Genomic DNA, 19,574 nt, shown 5'->3' on the forward strand with positions numbered 1-19,574 from the left:
TCTCTACGTCTGTTCTCCAGTAGTGTGACTTGAACTGCATGAGTACAGAAAATTTTTTTTCTCTCTAATTGTTTCTCAGACAAACAATGCATGTGTACTACGCAGCGGTACACAGTTGACTAAAGGTATTTGATTTTCAGGGGTTATGCGTTTATACAGAAACATGGCAGCCAAAATGCTTACTTTGTTGTCCAAATCGAACAGAAAGGTGTCATCTTCACGAACGTCTGCTTCAGAGTCTGAAATCAGTTCTCCAACATACCTGAAAGTAAAAATGCTTGTATCTATTAAACAGTGATACTTTTTGCTATGCGCTTATTCCAAAATGAGTGCAGTCGGGAGAGGAATACCTTCACAGCAATTTAGTTGGAAAAGACTATCATATGAAAAGGACTCTTTAGGCCCGAATCACGTGTTGCAGGAAAGCATGCATCCTGCATTGCAGCGCAGTTAAGTTTGAATGTTAAAAATTCATATTTCATTTTGCTCCTTGCTGGAGCAATAGGACCATGCTTTGTAAGGGTTTTTTTTTCTTTATCTGGATCAATTGCAGGTTTAGGCTTATAAGGAAAGTTTTTAATTTGTTTATCATTGACTTTTAGTTGAACTCAATTGCAGGTGTCTCTTGTTCAACTTAAAAAAACAATAAATAGGCTCCATTCACACCTGAGCGTTTTGTTTTCAGGCGTTTTTTGGTCTTTTTTCAGATGTTTTTTCTGGCTTTTTCAGATGTTTTTTCAGGCTTTTTTTGCAGATGTTTGGAGGCAGGCATCTAAAAAACGCTTATTATCTGCCAAAAATGAAGCTCATGTACTTTAAGCTTCAGGAGTTTTGCTTCAGGTGACAAAATGCTTATATGTGAACACGGGCCATTGAAATGAATGGGATTTTGCTTGTTGGGTGTTTTAAAACTTCAGTGATGAGTGTTTTACGAGCTGAAATACGCTCAGGTGTGAACAGGGCCTAAGAGAAAAAAACTTTTACTTTGAAACTAGAATTTGCAAAACTGACCTTGATTATTGCTGGCAGACATATCCTGCGTCTATGGTTCTGAACATGAAGATGTGTTTACTACAACTCAAAAGTCTTACTAAAAGCCATTTGAGGGTTTTCAGAAATAAAAAAAAAACCCTGGCGCATTCTAAAACAGGATGCAGTTTTCTGGGGTATCAATTCAGAAGGTACCTACTTTTTACTATTGGATGAAAAGTCAAACTCTACATAGGAGATCTCGGGCCTCCTGGGGCAAATTGGCAGCACCTCAAAGTTATGGATTTAGCAGGTTCTGTCATAATACAAGCACGCTCTGAAATAACTGACACAACAAAATCCTGCACAGAGTTGCAAAAATGTCAAATCTCATTTACTATATTGGCATGAAAACATTTGTAGAATATGTGGGTGGAGGTCAGGGAGCGCTCCTGCAATGATGTTCAATTGGCTTAATATAAAATGTGAAACATTTAGAAGTACAAGGGAACAAATAGTGTAAACAAGGCATATGTGGAAGAGGAAAGGTGGCTTGTAACCACTAAACCGGGACCATGAGCAGATTTTCTCTTTTAAAATGATAAACAGTACAACATTTTAGCCATCAGCTCTCTGTCAAGGGAACTTTACAGAACTGCGCCACAGACAAAATCAGTAGAAAATAAAAAACAAAAAATTAAAAAAAAAATGTAAAAAAAAAAACCAGCAGCTGCTATCCTATTGTGAAGCTCTTATGCTACATTCTTGTGCTCACATCCTCTACAAATTGTATACCAATTCTGTATATCGCAATACACACGCAGAGATCGCACTCGTGGCTCGGAGATTCGGCCTTTTGATTTTGCCTTTACACTTGTGTCAGTGGCAACGCATGGGAATGGAAGTGTACCGTTTTAAAGAATAAAGCAGTTTTAGATGATTTTACGCTACGGGAGCTTCCTTTCTTCCTTCATGCGATTGTGGAATATATGAAACTAACATCAGGTGGTGTGATGTGCATTAGCTGGTTTCTAATTTTACCAGCATGGAGCTCTGGTGAGTCCATTTAGTACTTGTGGTAGTGGAGTGCACTGGATGTTTGGTGTATGCCAGAAGGCGTTTGTGAAAAACTCATTCAAGTTTTAACATTTCACAGCTAATGTAATTTGGGCCTTTTATAAGATGTGTTTATATGAATTTATGCATGAATTTTCCTATAATCTGGACTGAATTTCATATATACAGTATATATATATATTTCTTTGCACACATTTTATATTCCACACATTGCTTTCCACTGTGCATTATTTATATTTTTATTGCATTTATTGTGTTTTTGTATATGTTGCAATTGCCACTTCTACATATTGTGATATACAAGATTGGTAAATAATTTGTAGAGGGTGTCAGCACACTAATGTTAGCATAGAAGCAATTGCGCTGTCCATTCTTTAATAATAGGCACTCTGTGACAAGCCGGAACAACTGAGTGACCTCAGTGTATTATACAATGTATGATTTGTGCACCAAGAAATTAGATCATAAGTGACTTGCATGTTAGTATTGACTTTCCCCCTGTGCCACTTAGAAAGATTCCTTCAGTGTTTAAACAGGGCAGAAAATCCTGACTTGAGGCACAGTGTGTGCTGCATATTCTCCGGTCCCCACCTTGTGGACAATATCAGCATGAGATATCAAAGATCTTAACTGCCTGACTTGCATACTTTAGAGTCAGACTTGGCAAGCACCAAATGCCTCTATTAGCGGATGTTACAAATGGTAGAAAATGGCAATGCCACGTTGAGTGGTGTCATGGAGGGCACCTATTGCAGCACTATAGAAAAAAAGGAAAGTCAACCCCCCAAAAATGTTTCTTTAACAGTACAGCACTGTAGGAAAGACTTCATACAAGACTACTATTTTCCTGAGCAGATTTACTTTTACAACAGAAATTTTCCAGCATAGGTTAAGATTTTCCTTCACTTTACAGTTCATATTAAATTTTTACGTGTTAGAAACACAATTCCTACGAGTTACAAGTGACTCTGATTTTTGCTCAATTGGAAGAACTGGATGTAGTGTGTTCATCTTAGGCCTCTTGCACACTGCAGCTCGAAAAAGCTCAGTACAGCTTTTTTTTTTACGGAGCAAAAATACAGCCAATTATTGTAATGTGCCTATGGTAAATAAGTGCTGTGCATTCCCCAGTATAAAAAAAAAAAAAAAAAAAAAAAAAAAAAATTGAGAAATCTGCTTGTTTGGTCAGCAAATGCGCACAAATGGCCATTTACATATTGTGAATATGAACACGAGAATAAGTTTTCCTGCATTTTTGCGCAAGATTGCGCAAGCGCATATACACGAAAATGCGTATAATTACACACAAATGCATACAAAAAGAAAAAAATCTGAAAAAGTAAATGCTCAAACAGGAGTATCATGTGCAATAGGCCTTAAGGTGAAAACAGTAAATGGGCAATGGTGTGTGTTTGCCTGAAAGGCAGGGTAGACTGCAGACAAATCACTTACTCGCACACAAACGTCCCTGCGGGGATGTCCTGTAGAGACCGCACTCCCCAGCCTTTATTCTTGGTCCGGAAAAGCTGTAATCTGATTCTGCATGAACAAGACCAAAAGGTTAAATTCAATGTCTACATGTTGAACGAGACTAAACTGCAAACGGCAGATCCATCTGTCCTGCATGGACACATAGGATAACAATGAGCTGCTTCTACAGGTAAAACACAAAACTCCAGCCAGTGTGCATGAACCCTTAGCGCGAAAAACGACAGTGCATCCGGAAAGTATTCACAGCGCTTCTCTTTTTCCACATTTTGTTACAGCCTTATTCTAAAATGGATTAAATTCATTATTTTCCTTAAAAGTCTACAAATACCACCCCATAAAGACATCATCAAAGAAGTTTGTTTGAAATCCTTCCAATTTTTTTAAAAATAAAACAAAAAACAAAAAAATCACATGTACATAAGTATTGACAGCCTTTGCGCAATACTTTGTTGAAGCACCTTTGGCACCAATTACAGCCTCAAGTTTTTTTTTTTTTTTTTAATATGATGCTACAAGCTTGGCACACCTATTTTTGGGCAGTTTCTCCCATTCTTCTTTGCAGGACCTCTCAAGCTCCATCAGGTTGGATGGGGAGCGCCTGTGCACAGCCATTTTCAGATCTCTCCAGAGAGGTTCAATCGGGTTCAAGTCTGGGCTCTAGCTCACTCACTCAAGGACATTCACAGAGTTGTCCTGTAGTCACTCCTTCGTTCCCTTGGCTGTGTGCTTCGGGTTGTTGTCCGGTTGAAAGATGAACTTTTGCCCTAGTCTGCTCTGGAGCAGGTTTTCATCAAGGATGTCTCTGTACATTGCTGCATTCATCTTTCCCTTAATCCTGACTATGTCCCAGTTCCTCTGCTGCTGAAAAACATCCCCACAGCATAATGGTATTGGCCAGGTTATGAGCAGTGCCTGGTTTCCTCCAGACATGACACTTGCCATTCAGGCTAAAGAATTCAATATTTTATTCATTAGACCAGAGAATTTTGTTTTCATGTCATGATCTGAGAATCATTCAGGTGCCTTTTGGCTAACTCCAGGCGGGCTGGCATGTCTTATCAAGCTACTCTACAATACAACCCCAAACGAAGCTAGGGGTCTGCATGCTCTTGCTGGACGAGCTGGGGTGACTACTAGGATATATATTATCCAGCCTGTCCCCCGACTTGTCTGTTGATTGGAGATGGGGAAAAAAAAAAAAGGAACGAAGAGTCAGCAGATGGGGGAGGTTTAGCCTTCAGCAGGGGCCATCCCTAGGTGGTGCCACTTTCATTTCTGACAGATTACAAAGAACACAAACTCCTCATCTCAGTCCAAACCCCCCCCCCCCTCCCCATCCTTGTGCACAGGCAGAGAGCACAGGAAGATATCAACTCAAGATTTCTGGCAAAATCAACAGATTTTTGCTCTTATAGAACAGATAAAAAAACAATTGTATATTTAGCAGAGCAAAAGGGAGTAAAGAAGAGAAGTTTGTTGTTTTGAGTTTACATACACTTTAAAATATTCAAACTCAGGACAACACTTAAAATATAAAACTTACTTCAAACCATTCTGTACCACTCGATTGCGACAATTCCGCCAGCAAGAGCAAGCATGGTTACATTCGAATATAAGCGGTGGTTCCACCATGTTGAATTCTGGCAAAAGACGTCCACTCTGAAAGATGAAGAAAACATCACTATGTTAGAGGGATTCATTCTTCATTAACATTAAGACAACTTATTAGGTATACTGGAATTTTAACTGTTGTCAATTTTTTCTCTTTCACTTTTACATTTCTTTCCTCTAAAACAAAGCTTTGAGCCTACCTTATCATACCAACATCGCATGCTGAGCTGGCTGCACATGCAGTTTCCAGATGAGCAGTCATCTATACATACACAGTACTGCAAGAAACAAAGTTCTAAGTTAGTGTCCACTGCAGGACATATATTGCATTATTTAGACACCTGAGAGTCTGGAAGCCTCACCTGAAGATGGGTTATATTTCGATCTACGTTCAGCGGGGAGGTCACACAGTTCTGCGACACATATTTGTAATTGATGGGACAAGGTTCAGAGTCTTCGCCATTAATGCATGGTATTGGGATGTTTTCGTATCCCCTCGATATATCCCTAAAGAAAAAAAAGAAAGAAAATCAATACACATTTACTAGAATTAGGAGCTTTCCAAACTCATCAAGTTAAACAGAGTTTGTATATTAGCCAGCAGCTAAATTGCATTGCTGAGATCCTGATAAATCCAGCAACATGTAGGAGGGCACCAGCAAAACCCACACTGCTTGTAGGACACATGGACAAATGTTGGATCTTGGACTTCTAAAGTTAAGATAAACAGGGGAACTTAAAAGCAGGCAGCAAGATGTTCCAGACTCAAGCTGTAACTTTCAGATCACCCCCAAGTAGCCAATCTTACAAAGTACACAAAGGCTTTTAGCATAAAAGTCAGCGATTTGGCACACATCACCATTCCTACAAGTAGGAAAGGCACAGCACATTACACTGAAGGCTGTAAGGAGAGTGCCTGAGGAGGAGAGTGTCGATAGTTACTCACCGAAGCACTGGGTGCTCTAAAAGATAAAGGTACAAGCAGACACATCACAACTTGTAAAGGAAATGTGTATTGGTTTATGCTTTTCTTCTCTTATTGTAGTTAGGCTTATAAACGTAAGCTATCCTTATCAAATGGATCATACAAGGTTTCAATATGACAAAGGAAGCAGTAAAGCAAGCTGTATGTCAGATGTTTTATATACATAGTAAAAACAATGATATAAATTAACAGTTTAAACTGTTTTAACAGTTATACGCTGCAAAAAAGGATGGGGCGGGGCTTTCCATGAGACATCATGCCTGGGGACTCACAGTGGAGCAGTTTACGGTTACTGTTGGTATATCATCTCCTGAATGTAAGTGGTATTCTAAATAAATTTATTTCCATTTTTAAACTACTACACAACAGAGATTGCATTTGTGTTTTTATTATATTCTTTGTGATTTTTGCGGAGAGCTCGAGTACCACAGAGTCTGTGGATATCATAGCTATATGACAGCCAGGCACAATTGATCTCTTTTGTATGAGATCATATCATCTGGTAAGGAGCTTTTGAGCATAGGTGAACACTGAGAAGGGTACATCAGCTTGCAGTGTTATTGCGGGCACATTGGGCTTTTTACAAGATTTGGATATTTTGCAAGACATAGTTCACTTTATGAGTACCGATCACGGTTTATATTCTGTTCACTGGATTATATACGAACTTGATACATAGGTTACAAATTAATTATTTACTTAAATATTTATGTTTGAGTTGTCATTTAGTTAAAGAGATAGCACACCTATTTTTTTTGCTATTGCAAAAAAATGATCTAAAGGCCTCCAAACCCGTTGCTGAATAGATCCAGATAGCTGCATAAAAAGAGACCAGCTCAAGTGGCTTATAGAGGAATCTTGATTAAAGAAAAAAAAATAGACATCAAAAAATATTTGGACTTTGCTCAGTGGAGCAGAGAAAAAATATCCTCCTGGACACTAGCAAAAAAACGCTGAGGCATGCTAGATAGAGAAGGGAGTTATATCTTTGGCTGACTTACAACTTTTCTGTTTGCTAGTGTCCTATTCTTCTGAAACTGGCAGCATAACCTGACTGTTTTTCAATTCAAGTGTCCCATATTGGAAAATGGAAAAAAGTATGTAATGGATAAAGAACCTCTCTCCAACCAAAAAGTTTATCAAAAAGAAAAAAAAAAGAAAAAAACCTCTTGTGGGTGGTGTTAAAACTACCTCCTGCATACATTCCTTTTTTAGCAATAAGATGGGCAGCCTCACTGCCCAATAAAAATGTGCAGAATGCAAGAGAGGTTGGCAGGCTTTATTAGTATCTGGAATAGCTGAAGCTTGGCTTATGAGAATGACTAGGAATTCGGCCTTATTGGCAGGGTGTTTGAGATTGCTGCAGACATGAAACACCTCATTTTGTCTCTTTATCATTGGCAATCTACTAAGAGTGTTCGTACTTGGATTTTTTATATACCTGTAAAATCCGTTTCTAGGAGTACAGTACAGGACACAGGCTGACAATTTTAACACAGGATAGGGTTCAATTTTCTTTATTGTACAGGACACAGTCTGTAAATCATATCAGATGGGATGTCCCCTAAGCAGTAATGAGAGGGGAGGGTAACTTAAGACAAAAAAAACAGACAGCAGACCTTCAAGAAATAAAGGCCTACTTTGCAGCCGAAACTAGCATTTGCCTGAACATAAACGTTGTAAAACTTAGCAACAGTATGCACAGAAGACTGGGTACTGTAGCTACCTTGCAAAGCTGTGCAACAGAAGCCTGATATTTAAAAAGGCCCAAGACACACCAGCAGATCCAGTAGAATGTGCCTACATTTAGAAGGGAGGCAATGCAATGCAGATGAACCCTTTTTGGTCACATGTGGCAATATGAAGAGTGAGTCTGATTATCTGGTGGAGGTCGTGGCTTCAATGTAAACCTTCACAGCCCACATCACATCCATACAATGAAGGGCTCCCTCTTTTGGGTCTTTAGAAGGGCAAAACAATAGAAAGGAAGCATTCAGAGGCAGCACCACCTAATCCTTATGAAACTCCAAAAAGGGTTCTCTACAGGACAGGATGGCCAGCTCTGAAACATGCCCAACAGAGGTAACAGCCACCAGAAAAGCCAGCTTATGGTTAGGATCTGCCAGATTTTGGAGGACAAAGTATTAAGGAAAGATTCCATGGTGTCAACAGCATCAAAGGCCTTCATCAAGGAGTGAGAGGCTAAGGGTTGCTTGAACAAAATGGCCAAGGCTGAGACCTGACCTTTCACAATATTTAGGGCCAATTTCTGATGCAATTCCAAATGCAGGAAACAAGCAAGTGACCCATAGACTAATGGCGAGAGTGGAAATTGTTCTGCTCATACCAATGAAAATACACCTTTCAGGTACGGTGGTAAAGCTTAAGGGGAGGAGCCTTCCTTGCTTTACCTCTTTCCCTTGGACAACATGCTGTTAAAGCCAGGGACTGTGAAGGATGACTGTAAATGGGACCTTGGCACATAAAATCTGGACAATACACAAGAGGCCAGGGCAGTTCTGTTAACATGCAAAGAATTCCAAGAAATAAGCCCTTCTTAGCTTATTTGTTGTTACCAAATTCACAGTAACCCTTTTTCCATCTCAATCTCGCAATGCAGATGTGGTAACTGAAGTGGAGGGGATCACATCAATCAGGTGGAATTGATACCATGGAGTCACCAAAACATCTACTGCAAAATGCTAGACGAACCCTTGTTTTGGACACAAAGATATTTTGGTTACCTGTTAAACCTGGACAAAAGGAGGTCCACCTCTGGAGTCCCCCCAACAATAACAGATCTCTGTGAACACCTCCAGGTGTAGGGGCAATTCCCTGGCATCAGTTCCTACCAATTTTCCACTCCTGGAATGTGCACAGCCTATATGACTGGAACGTTGGTCTCTGGCCCAATGTAAGATGAGGGCTGTCTCCTCCTGAGCTGCATAACCTCCTGTGACACCTTGGTGGTTTATGCAAGCCAGACAGTTGTTGTCAGACTATTCAGATTGGAAAACCTTTGCGAAGGCCTGTCCACCGTAGAAAGGAAAGATGAATCCTTCACAGTTCAACATGTTGATTGGAAGTCCTTGTGCTGTGGCTGTCACTAACATTCATCCCTACTTCAACAGGCTGGCATATGTGGTAAGAACTATCCATTTTAGTGGAAGTATCAGTCCAGTTCCTGTGACAGGCTTGACACATCCACGTCAGAGAATTCCTGGCTCTGTATGGCACATAGGATGGTCCAGGAAAAGGGATGACCTGTTCCATGTCAACAGAATGCAGTACTGCAGGGGTGTGGAATGCGACTGAACATACAGGATCACCTCAAAACGAGGCCACCATGACCTTTGTGGAAGCTACTTAGGGAATCACAGTGGAACAAAGGGCCCGAGCTTGCTCATGTAGAGAGGTACATCTTTCCTGCAGAAGGGACACCCTGTTCTGAATCACATTCAGCACTATTTAAATGTATTCCAGACACTGGGATGGTTCCAGAAACTATTTCTGTCGGTTGAGGATCTAACTGAAGCTGTGCAAAGACTTGAATCATCCAGTGAAGCAACCTTAAGACAAGAGCTGACCTTTCCCTGCAAAAGCAGATTATCCAGGTATCCTAGGTTGTAAATACCTTTGGAATGTAATAGAGCCAGCAGCAGTTCCAAGACCTTCGTAAAAACTCAGAGCTGTAGCTAGAACAAAGGGGAGTGTCACAAACAAACAGTGGTTGTCCTCCACTGCAAAGTGCAGGCTAACTTTGGCATGGAAGAAAGTTTGGGATGTGTAAAGTACTCATCCTCAAAAATCAATTAATCGATGGCAAGAATTCCCTTTGTCAAAGGGTCGCTGTGACTGATCTTGCAGATCCTGGAACTTTGTGACTTTCAGAAAGGGGGTTAAGGATTAAAGGTCCAGAATGGGCCCGACATCCCTGTTTGGTTTGGGAACCATAAACGGGTTTTAATAAAACCTCTTATACCTTTCTTGCTTGGGGACCTGTATCAGAACACCCTGAGCCTAAAGTTGGGATACAGCTTTAAGTCTGTCCTGTGCTGAGGAGACAAAGGTACATTTGACAACCCCAAAAAGAGATGGGGGATGGCTCCGAAATTAATTTTTTTAACAAAAGGATATGACCTTCTGCACCCAGGAGTCCGAGTCCTCCTGCAACCAGATGTTTGCAAATGCCAGCAAATGTCCCACATGGTACCAGTGGAGGTACTGCTTCATTGTGAAAGGGACTTGGGACCCCATTTGGCAGGTCTGGATAGACAAGTTTTATGTTAAAAGGAATTGCCTGCCATCACCTGGTAAGCTTGCAGGCAACTAAAGCATAACAACTTCTGTGCCCGGGGGCATTTTTCTCACAGCCAGGTTAAGCAGACCAACATTTTAGCCAACTGATTCTCAGATTTTTGCACATACAGAAGTACAATACAAGATAGCGGTTTCATAGGGTGTCTGAAAGTAGGCCTGCCCTCACCCAGAACTGTCAAGAGGCGAGAGATAGCTTGGTCTACTTATTTAGGGTACTGTTGTGGGGGAGGAGAAAATCTTCAAGTACTGGGTGTTCCGTCAAGTGGACCTGTCTTGGACCTGTAGAGCCCCTGGAGGCAACACACACAGCTGCATCAGGTACCCAGGTATGTTGCCTGTACACTGTCAACAGCTTCTGCAACGTTACAGGCCAGCATCACGCCCATCTTTGAAGCTGGGGGCACAGACTCAGTACAGTTCAACTAGTTTTAAATAGAAGAATTCACTGCTCCTACTAACAATTAACTTCTCTCATGCAGACACTAGCAAAGATAAAAAATTTGATTTTTGACTTACCGTAAAATCCATTTCTCTGATGGTCATTGACGGACACATCTCCTGATATTCATAACCATTGGGTTATAATGCCCTTTACAGGAGTAGGACACTAGGCAGAAAATAATTCTGGCTACACCCATGGACTGCCCTAGGGGAGTATACACCCTTTCTCTGCTATAGCCACTCAGTTTTGTTACAAGTAGTTTCAGGAGATTTATAACTCCACAGAGGGGTGGGTGCTGTGTATGTCAAGAAACATCAGAGAGGGATTTTGCGGTAAGTCAAAAATCCCATTTTCTCTTTCATTCATTGACAGATACAGCTCCCGGTATTCATAACCATTGGGACATCCCAAACCAGTGTTAAACATGAGGGGTGGGAAGAACAAAAAAATTCCCAAGGCTAAACATTAGCCAACCAGGCAACATGAGCTCAAACAAACTGGAGCACACCTGAAAAAACCAACACAACCTCAAAGAGGATCAGGTCTTCTTAAACAGCAGCCTGCAAAACCTTGCGACCAAAAGAAGCATCTGCAGATGCTAACACATCCACTTTATAAAACTTTGTAAAAGTGTGCCCCCACGACCAGGTGGCCACCTTGCAAACCTGCGTCACTGACACCTGATCATGGAAGGCCCAGGAGGCACTAAGCGCACTAGTAGAGTGCGCCTTGACAGGGAAAGGAGGAACCTGACCCCTGATGGAATAGGCCTGAACCACCGTCTGTCTGATCCATCTGCAAATGTTCACAGGGGAAGCGGACAACCCTTTGAGGTCCATCGGTGAGCAAAAAGAGTCTGACTTCCTGAAAGACTCTGCAGCTGTTAGGTACACCCTAATTGCCCAGACCACATCTAAGGCATGCAAGGCAAATTCCTTCAGATGTTTAGGCCTGGGACACGGAAGGCAACACAATGTCTTCATTAAAATTTAAATCAGAGACATCCTTTGGAAGGAACGACGGACAGGGGTGAAGAACCACCTAATCTCTGTGATTCACCAGGTAAGGTGAAAGACAGGATAATGCCGCCAGTTCTGACACCCTGCACGCAGAGGTGATAGCCAATAAAAGCAGGGGAATCTCCCGAAAATTTTCAAAGGAAGGCTTCTGTAGAGCTGAAAGCATCAAAGTAAGATCCAAGGCAGCAACGGAGCCCGCATTGGAGGAGCCAAATGTCGGTCACCCTGAAGAAAAGTACGCGCACCAGGGAGTGTGTGGCCAAAGGTCATTGGAAGAAGACCGCCAAAGCCGACATCTGGCCCTTGATGGTACTCAAGTCCAATTTCTGTTCAACCCCCCATTCTAGGAAGGTCAAGATCCGAGCCACCAAAAAGTAGTGAGGAGGAACCCAAGAGACACACCACGCTATGTACGTCTTCCACGTACGATGGTAGATCTTCCTAGAGGTAGATTTCCTAGCTTTCAACAGTGTAGAAATCAAAGACTCAGATAAACCCCTATCCTTCAGCACCTGGCGTTCAACAGCCAAGCCGTCAAAGCCAGTGACTGTAAAGCAGGATGGAAGATCAGTCCTTGGGACAGCAGATCCTCCCTGAGCGGAAGCTGCCAAGGAACGTCAGCGACCAGCCGTACCAGATCGTACCAAGCCTGGCAAGGCCAGTCCAGAGCCACTAAGATGACCGGAATCCCTTCTGCCTCGATCCTGCGTAGAAGTCTGGGCAGAAGCTTGAGAGATAGGAAGGCGCAAATCAGACGATACTAACCCCACAGGGCCACCAGCGCTTCTGTGGCGTTCGCCAGAGGATCCCTTGACCAAGCCACAAACCTCTACACCTTTCTGTTGAGCCAAGATCCAACAGATCCACCTCGGGGGTGCCCCCCGGAGACACAGCTGAGGAAATACCTCTGGATGAAGGGACCACTCTCCATAGTCCAATACCTGTCGACTGAGGTAATCCGCCTACCAATTTTCCACCCCAGGAATGTGTACGGCGGAGAGGGCTGGAACGAACCATTCTACCCACCTTAGAATGCCCCCTTGATGATTGACATAAGCCCGATTGAATGCACACTGGACAACCATGAAGGCGATCTGTCCAATGATCCAGACACAGCCTAATCAATCGAAGTTCCAAGACATTGATCGGGAGTGAGATCTCCTGAGCAGAAAACTTGCCGAGGACGCCTCCCCAGCCGGATAGGTTGGCATCCGTGGAGACCACTGTCCAATACAAGAGGAGGAAGGATTTTCCCAGCTCAAGCACAAAACCACTGTATCAGGGACTCCTTCATGCCCAAACTCAGCTTGATCTAATTGTCCAGAGACTACGGAGTCTTGTCCTATTTGGTCAGAATTTTCTTTTGCACGGACCTCTCTTAAGGAACTGTGCAAACAGAACTGCCTCGAGGGTAGATACCATCAAACCCAGCACCCGCATGCAAGTCCAGAGGGATGACCATTTGTTGGACAGCAGGAGGTGAATTGCAGCCTGCAATTTCTGGAGTTTGTCCAGAGGAATGAGCACTCTGGCTAAGGCCGAGTCAAGAGTCATGCCCAGATAGTCCAGCTTAGTGGACAGAACCATAGCAGACTTCTGAAAACTCAGAAACCAGCCTAACTCCCGCAGAGTTAGTTTGTGATCTCCAGGTTCTCCACCAGAGCAGAGGGAGACTCCGTTCGCAGAAGGAGATCATCCAAGTAGCCAAGTACCACGATCCTCCGTTAGCGTAGCAAAACTAGCACCGGGGCCAACACTTTTGTGAAGACACGAGGAGCAGATGCGAGACCAAAGAGTAACACCACAAACTGATAATGCTCCTCTCCCACAGCAAAGCGGAGAAAACACAGGTGACTGGCACATATTGAAATGTGAAGGTAGGCATCATCGATATTGATAGAAGTGAGGAAATCCCCTTGACACAGGCAGGCCACTACCGTTCGAATGGACTCCACTCTGAACTTCTGTACCTGCGCAAAGCAGTTTAGAACCTTGAGGTCCAGGATTGGACGCACTTTGCCTTCCTTCCTGGAAACTGTGAAAAGGTTCGAGTAAAAACCCTGGAAACCTTCCGAGGTCGGAACCGGGAATATCACCCCTTGAAGGCACAGGTCTTGTACCGCCCCCAAACAGGCCCTGTATGCGGTCTGGGGACAGGCGCAAGTTGGAAAAAAAAAAACCTTGCCGGGGACAAGAGCGAAACTCTATCTTGAAGCTGGAACAAATTACTTTGTGGACCCATTAGTCTTGCACCCGGGAAGTCCACAGAACCGGAAACCAACTAAGACGTCCCCCCCCACCCCTGATACGGAGGAGGGCGCACCTTCATGAAGAAGGAGCCTTGTCCAATGGTCTGGAGAAGCCCACGTCCCCCCAATCCTGGCTTGCCAAACCAGGTTCATTTGGATCCCCCAGAAGAGGCCGTGAAAGGCTTTAAACCCTTGCCAGTCGACCCTGAAGGACGAAAAAACTTCTTATGAGCCGAGAAGAAAGGCCCATGTCTACGACGAGGTTCCTCGCCCTTAGTAGTAGTAATACTACTCTTCCCCCCCCCCTGTGAGGCCTTTAATGTCGTCATCCAGGGTAGCTCCAAACAGGCGATTCCCTAGAAAAGGAAGATCAGTCAAGGCCTTTTTTGAAGTCTGATCCGCAAACCAACACTTGAGTCAAAAGACACGTTGAAGGACTACTGCCAAAAGCAGAGAGGTGAGCCATCAGGGGAGCCGCATCCAAAGAGGCATCACAGATAAACTGCAGCCCCTGGACCACCAGCTCCACAAATGCAGGGGGAAGCTGTTCCCCTTCCAGGTCACAGTGTAGGAGCTTAGCCCACTCGGTCAGTTTGGCACACTGGTGCAGTGGTGAATACCGGCCTCATTGCCGAACCAGCCAGAGTGTACATAGTGTGGGCCACAGCCTCTGCCTTCCAGGCAGCCGGATCCTCATGGCCGGGGACTCATGATTGCCTTGTTTAATCTGAAAACCAGAGGGTCCATCACCGGTGGGACAGTCCACTTGTTAAGAAGGGACTCCTCATAGGGGTAACGCCTAGTAAAGTTAGGGACCCCCATGGAGATGCTTTGGTCGTCACCACTTTCTAGTGACAATTTTATCAAAATAGGCTGTTTGGATGTCTTGTGAGTGCTAAAGGGCACCTGCACCTCAGTCGCAGCTTTAGCGGTGTCCTCCATCTTCAGGATCTCACGCACAGATACAAATCAGTGCACCCACCAGCTCCTTCTCATGCGTGGTCCCAGATGTGGAGGAATCATCCTCACTATCAGAGGATTCCAGGCACGTGGTTGCAGACCCAGCAGGGTGACCCACGTCTGCAGCAGATGAATCCGATTAGGGATCTGATGAGACAGATGAGGCAGGGGCAGGCTGGGGTGCTTTTTGCTAGCCAGTCGCCCGCAAGCCACTTCCACGAAGCACACAAAGGACTCCAGGACTGCCCTCAGTGCATGGATGGATGATTGGGACCTGGAGGGCCCCGCAGCCTCAGAGAGGGGATCAGGTGGGGAAACCTGCTCCAAAGACTCCATGAGTCACCAGGGGAACCCCACAAAAAGTGTGAAACACTGCTAAGGAACAACCCCCACAGCACCACCCGGTCGCCAGGCACAAAGCACCAAGCGATCCTCAGCAGAGAGGGAGAGGACCCCACCAGACTCCCCACCCACAGAAACAGGCACCTGCAGCCACCAGTGGAATCTGCACTACACGTGCGGCGATCAGAAAGTAAAACGATCTAGGAGTTAGCACCAAGGGATGAGGCCCCCCCCCCACCACCACCTTCCCAGGAAAGTGGCCAGACCACCCAAACAGCCCCAGCATGGAGGCAGGGAGGGCGGCGCAGAATGAGGGACTTGGTAAGAAGGGGGGGGGACCTTGTGGTCTGACCATCCCAAGGAGGGGCCCACGTCAACCCCAAAAACCACCTTAGAATGCCAGCTACTTCCCTAGCCGCCAGGACACTTCTCGTGCCCCCTTGGTGATTGGCATTGTCGGACTGAAATCGCACCGGACACCCCTGAAGACAATTCGTCCAATGATCCAAACAAATTCTGATCGCCCGGAGCTCCAGTATATTGATCAGCAGTCTCGACTCTTCCAGTGTCCAGACCCCCTGAGCAGAATCTTTTCCGAGGATGCCTCCCCACCCGGACAGGCTGGCATCTGTGGTGACCACCGCCAGTACAGGGGGAAAGGGATTTTGCCCTGGTGAAATGCCGGAGAACCAAGCCACCAGATCAGGGACCCTCTCGTACCCTGGCTCAGCCAAATCAGATTGTCTATAGACTGTGGATGCTTTCGTTCCATTTGACCAGAATCTCTATTTGCAGAGATCTCGTGTGGAACTGTGTAAAGGGAAGTGCCTTGAAGGCAGACACCATCAGGCCCAGCACCCGCATGCAAGTCCGAAGGGATCACCGTCTGCTGGACAACAGAAGTTGAATTGCTTCCTGCAGTTTCTGGAGTTTTGCCAGAGGAAGGAACACTCTGGCTAAGGCAAAGTCCAGAGTCAGACCCAGATAGTCCAGATTTGTGGACAGAACCAGAGCAGACTTCTGAAGGTTCAGAATCCAACCAAACTCCCTCAAAGTTCGCAGAGTAATCTCCAAGTTGTCCACCAGAGCAGTCGAAGACTCCGCGCACAGCAGATGATCGTCCAGGTACCCCAGTACTGCGATCCGCGCTGACGCAACAATGCCAGCACCGGGGCCAATGCTTTTGTCAAGACCCGAGAAGCGGAGACGAGACCAAAGGGTAACGCCACAAACTGATAATGCTCCTCTCCCACAGCAAAGCGGAGGAAGTGCTGGTGACCAACACATATTGGAATGTGAAGGTAAGTGTCCTTGATGTCGATAGAAGCAAGAAGATCCCACTGATGCAGGGATGGCACTACCGTGCGAATGGACTCAATATGGAACATCTGCACCCGCACAAAGCAGTTTAGTGCCTTGAGATCCAGAATTGGACACAACTTGCCCTCCTTCTTGGGGACTGTAAGCAGGTTCGAATAAAACCTCTGAAAGTGTTCAGAAGTCAGAACCGTGACAATCACCTCTTGGCTCAGCAAGTCTTGCACTACCCCAAAGAGACCCTGTAAGTGGTCTGGGGACAGGCGCAAATTGGAGGAAAAAACCCTTCTGGAGGGTAAGAATGAAACTCAATCTTGTAGCTGGACCATATGACTTTGTGGACCCACTTGACCTGCACCAGGGAGGTCCACGGGTCCAGAAACCAGTGCAGACGTACCCCTACCCCACATACGCATGAGGGCGCCCCTTCATGCTGAGGGAGCATTGTCCAAAGGTCTGGAGAACCAGGTTCGTCTGGATCCTCCGGAGGAGGCCCTGAAGGGTTTTGTCTTGAGACCCCAAGGGACGCAAAAAATTCTTATGAGGCAAGAAGGATGGACCACGTCTACAATGGGGCTCCTTGCCCTTACTAGCCTGTGGGAGAAATGTACTCTTCCCCCGTGAGACCCTTAATGATGTAATCCAGGGAAGCTCCAAACAGGCGATTCCCTAGGAAGGGGAGCTCAGATAAGGCCTTGTTAGAAGTCTGGTCTGCAGACCAGCATTTAAGCCAAATAGCACGCCTAGGGACCACTGCTGAGACAGATAGCTTCACAATCTGAAAAGCCGCATCCAAAGAATCATCACAGACAAACTGCAGCCCCTGGACCAACTGGTCCGCCAGCATAGCTGCTCCCCCTCCAGGTCCCAATGTAAAAGCTTGGCCCACTCGGTTTGCGACACTAGAGCAATAGTAAAAACTGGCCTAAGTGCCGAACCAGCCACAGTGTACATATGGCAGGCAACAGCCTCCGCTTTTCTGTCAGTCAGGTCCTTTAAAGGCCAGAGACTCCTCACCTGGAATCATGGTTGCCCTGTTTAACCTAGAAACCGGAGAGTCCACCATAGGTGGGACAGTCTACTTTACTAAGCAGGGAGTACTCAAAAGGGTACCGCATCGCAAAACGCTTAGGGACTTCAAGGTGACATTTTGGACAACCCCACTGTTTAGCGACAATTTTGTCAAAGTAAGCGGAAAAGGTGAACACCCTTGCCGCTCCTGAAGGCTTGTGGGTGCCAAAAGAAACCGACGCCCCTGATGCAGCACTAGCCGCATCCTCCAATTTTAAGTCTAACGCACAGATACAATCAGTGCATCCACCAGCGCCTTTTCATGCGCGGCTACAGAGGAATCATCCTCACTATCTGAAAAGTCAAGGGGTGTGGACACGTGTTTGCGGCAGCTGAATCATATTCAGGATGTGATGAGACATACGAGGCAGGGGACGCTTTTTGCTAGCCCGTTTCCCCAGGAACAAATCCACCCTGGACACCAAAAACTCCAGGACCGCCATCAGTGCAGTAAGGGAATGTTGGGACCTGGAGGGCCCAGCAGCCTTTGAGAGAGGATCAGGTGGGAAAATGTGCTCCAGGGATTCCATAAGTGGAATCCCTGGAGCCCGGTGGACCCACAAAAAGAAAAAAAAAAAAGATGTAAAAAAACTGCTAGGGACACCCCCGCCGCACTGGCAGCACCACAGGTCGCCAGGCACAGAGCACCAACCAATCCTATAGCAGAGAGGGAGAGGACCCCACCAGACTCCCCCGCGACTTAGCATACCAGGAACAAGATGGGCCCTGCTCCAGACAGAACCTCCTCTCTTTATCTAAATGGGGGGCTGTCAGCCAGGAGGAGTGCTGCGATTGAGGCCAGGTTGTACGCGACCTCGTGAGACGTTTAACTTGCAGGCCAGCCCCCGTCCAGTGGGGCTATGCTGTGGCCGACCTAGCACGGAACTGAGGCCTGCGCGCGCTCACTGGCCAGACTGGGGTGACCACTGGATTTTAAAAAATATCCAGCCAGTCACCCAGTCCAGCAGTTAATTGTAGATTCTCACAGGAAAAATTAAAAAATTCATTAAAAAGGAAAAAATTGCCAGGACCAAAGATCCCAGCAAGGAACTAGGTCCTTTTTCCTGACTAGGCAGAAAAAAACTGCCTATAGCTGAGAGTGGGAGTATACCTCCTGGGACTGCCCATAGGTTTAGTCAAGCTTTTTTTCTGCCTAGTGTTATACTCCTGTAAGGGGGAGTATAACCTAATGGTAAGAAGATCAGGAGCTGTGTCCGTCAATGTATGATAGAGAAATGAGGATGACATGGTGGGAGCGTGTCAACAACATTGAGTGGCTTTACCAGTGACCAGTCACCCGTGGGTGCAGCATATAACTCATCAGTTCTGACAGTCTGTGTCCTGTACTGTACGATATAGAAAACACAACTGAATAATAATGGAGATACAAAATGTTTTCTACATACCTGTTGAGCACTGTCTCCTCTGTCTTGGGTTTTTCTGATGTGCTACTGCTTTTCTTTAAAGCAGCCCAGACTTGAGAACTGGGGTTGCAACACTCCACTGGTGTTTCACCCTCCTTATTCCGCAAATTCACTTCAGCACCATGAGCAAGGAAATGTCTGGAGTGGTACAAAAACAGAAAGACTCATTATAACTCAGACATGTTTAGAATTATCATCTACCCATCATACACTAAGGAGGAAGTCCCTTTTCTGCATACAGTTTGTAGTAAAAATAAAAATATATATGACACTATAAACTATGGCCCTCCAGTTGTT

The 19,574-nt window shown here is 45.2% G+C and overlaps 1 protein-coding gene across 1 annotated transcript in view; it reads right to left on the bottom strand.

Annotated features, from left to right (window-relative positions):
- EHMT1 (euchromatic histone lysine methyltransferase 1) overlaps positions 1–19,574 on the bottom strand; it is a 250,480-nt gene that overhangs the window by 8,849 nt on the left and 222,057 nt on the right. The window contains exons 20-25 of the mRNA XM_082263745.1: positions 19,260–19,415; positions 5,511–5,655; positions 5,349–5,426; positions 5,081–5,196; positions 3,499–3,585; positions 184–262 (exon numbers count right to left, since the gene is read on the bottom strand). Coding sequence (XP_082119871.1) covers positions 184–262; positions 3,499–3,585; positions 5,081–5,196; positions 5,349–5,426; positions 5,511–5,655; positions 19,260–19,415 — 661 coding nt within the window. The remainder of the gene's footprint in view (positions 1–183; positions 263–3,498; positions 3,586–5,080; positions 5,197–5,348; positions 5,427–5,510; positions 5,656–19,259; positions 19,416–19,574) is intronic.

The sequence above is a fragment of the Pelophylax lessonae genome (genome assembly GCF_965119305.1).
Source record: "Pelophylax lessonae genome assembly, chromosome: 7".
Classification (NCBI taxonomy): Eukaryota; Metazoa; Chordata; class Amphibia; order Anura; family Ranidae; genus Pelophylax; species Pelophylax lessonae.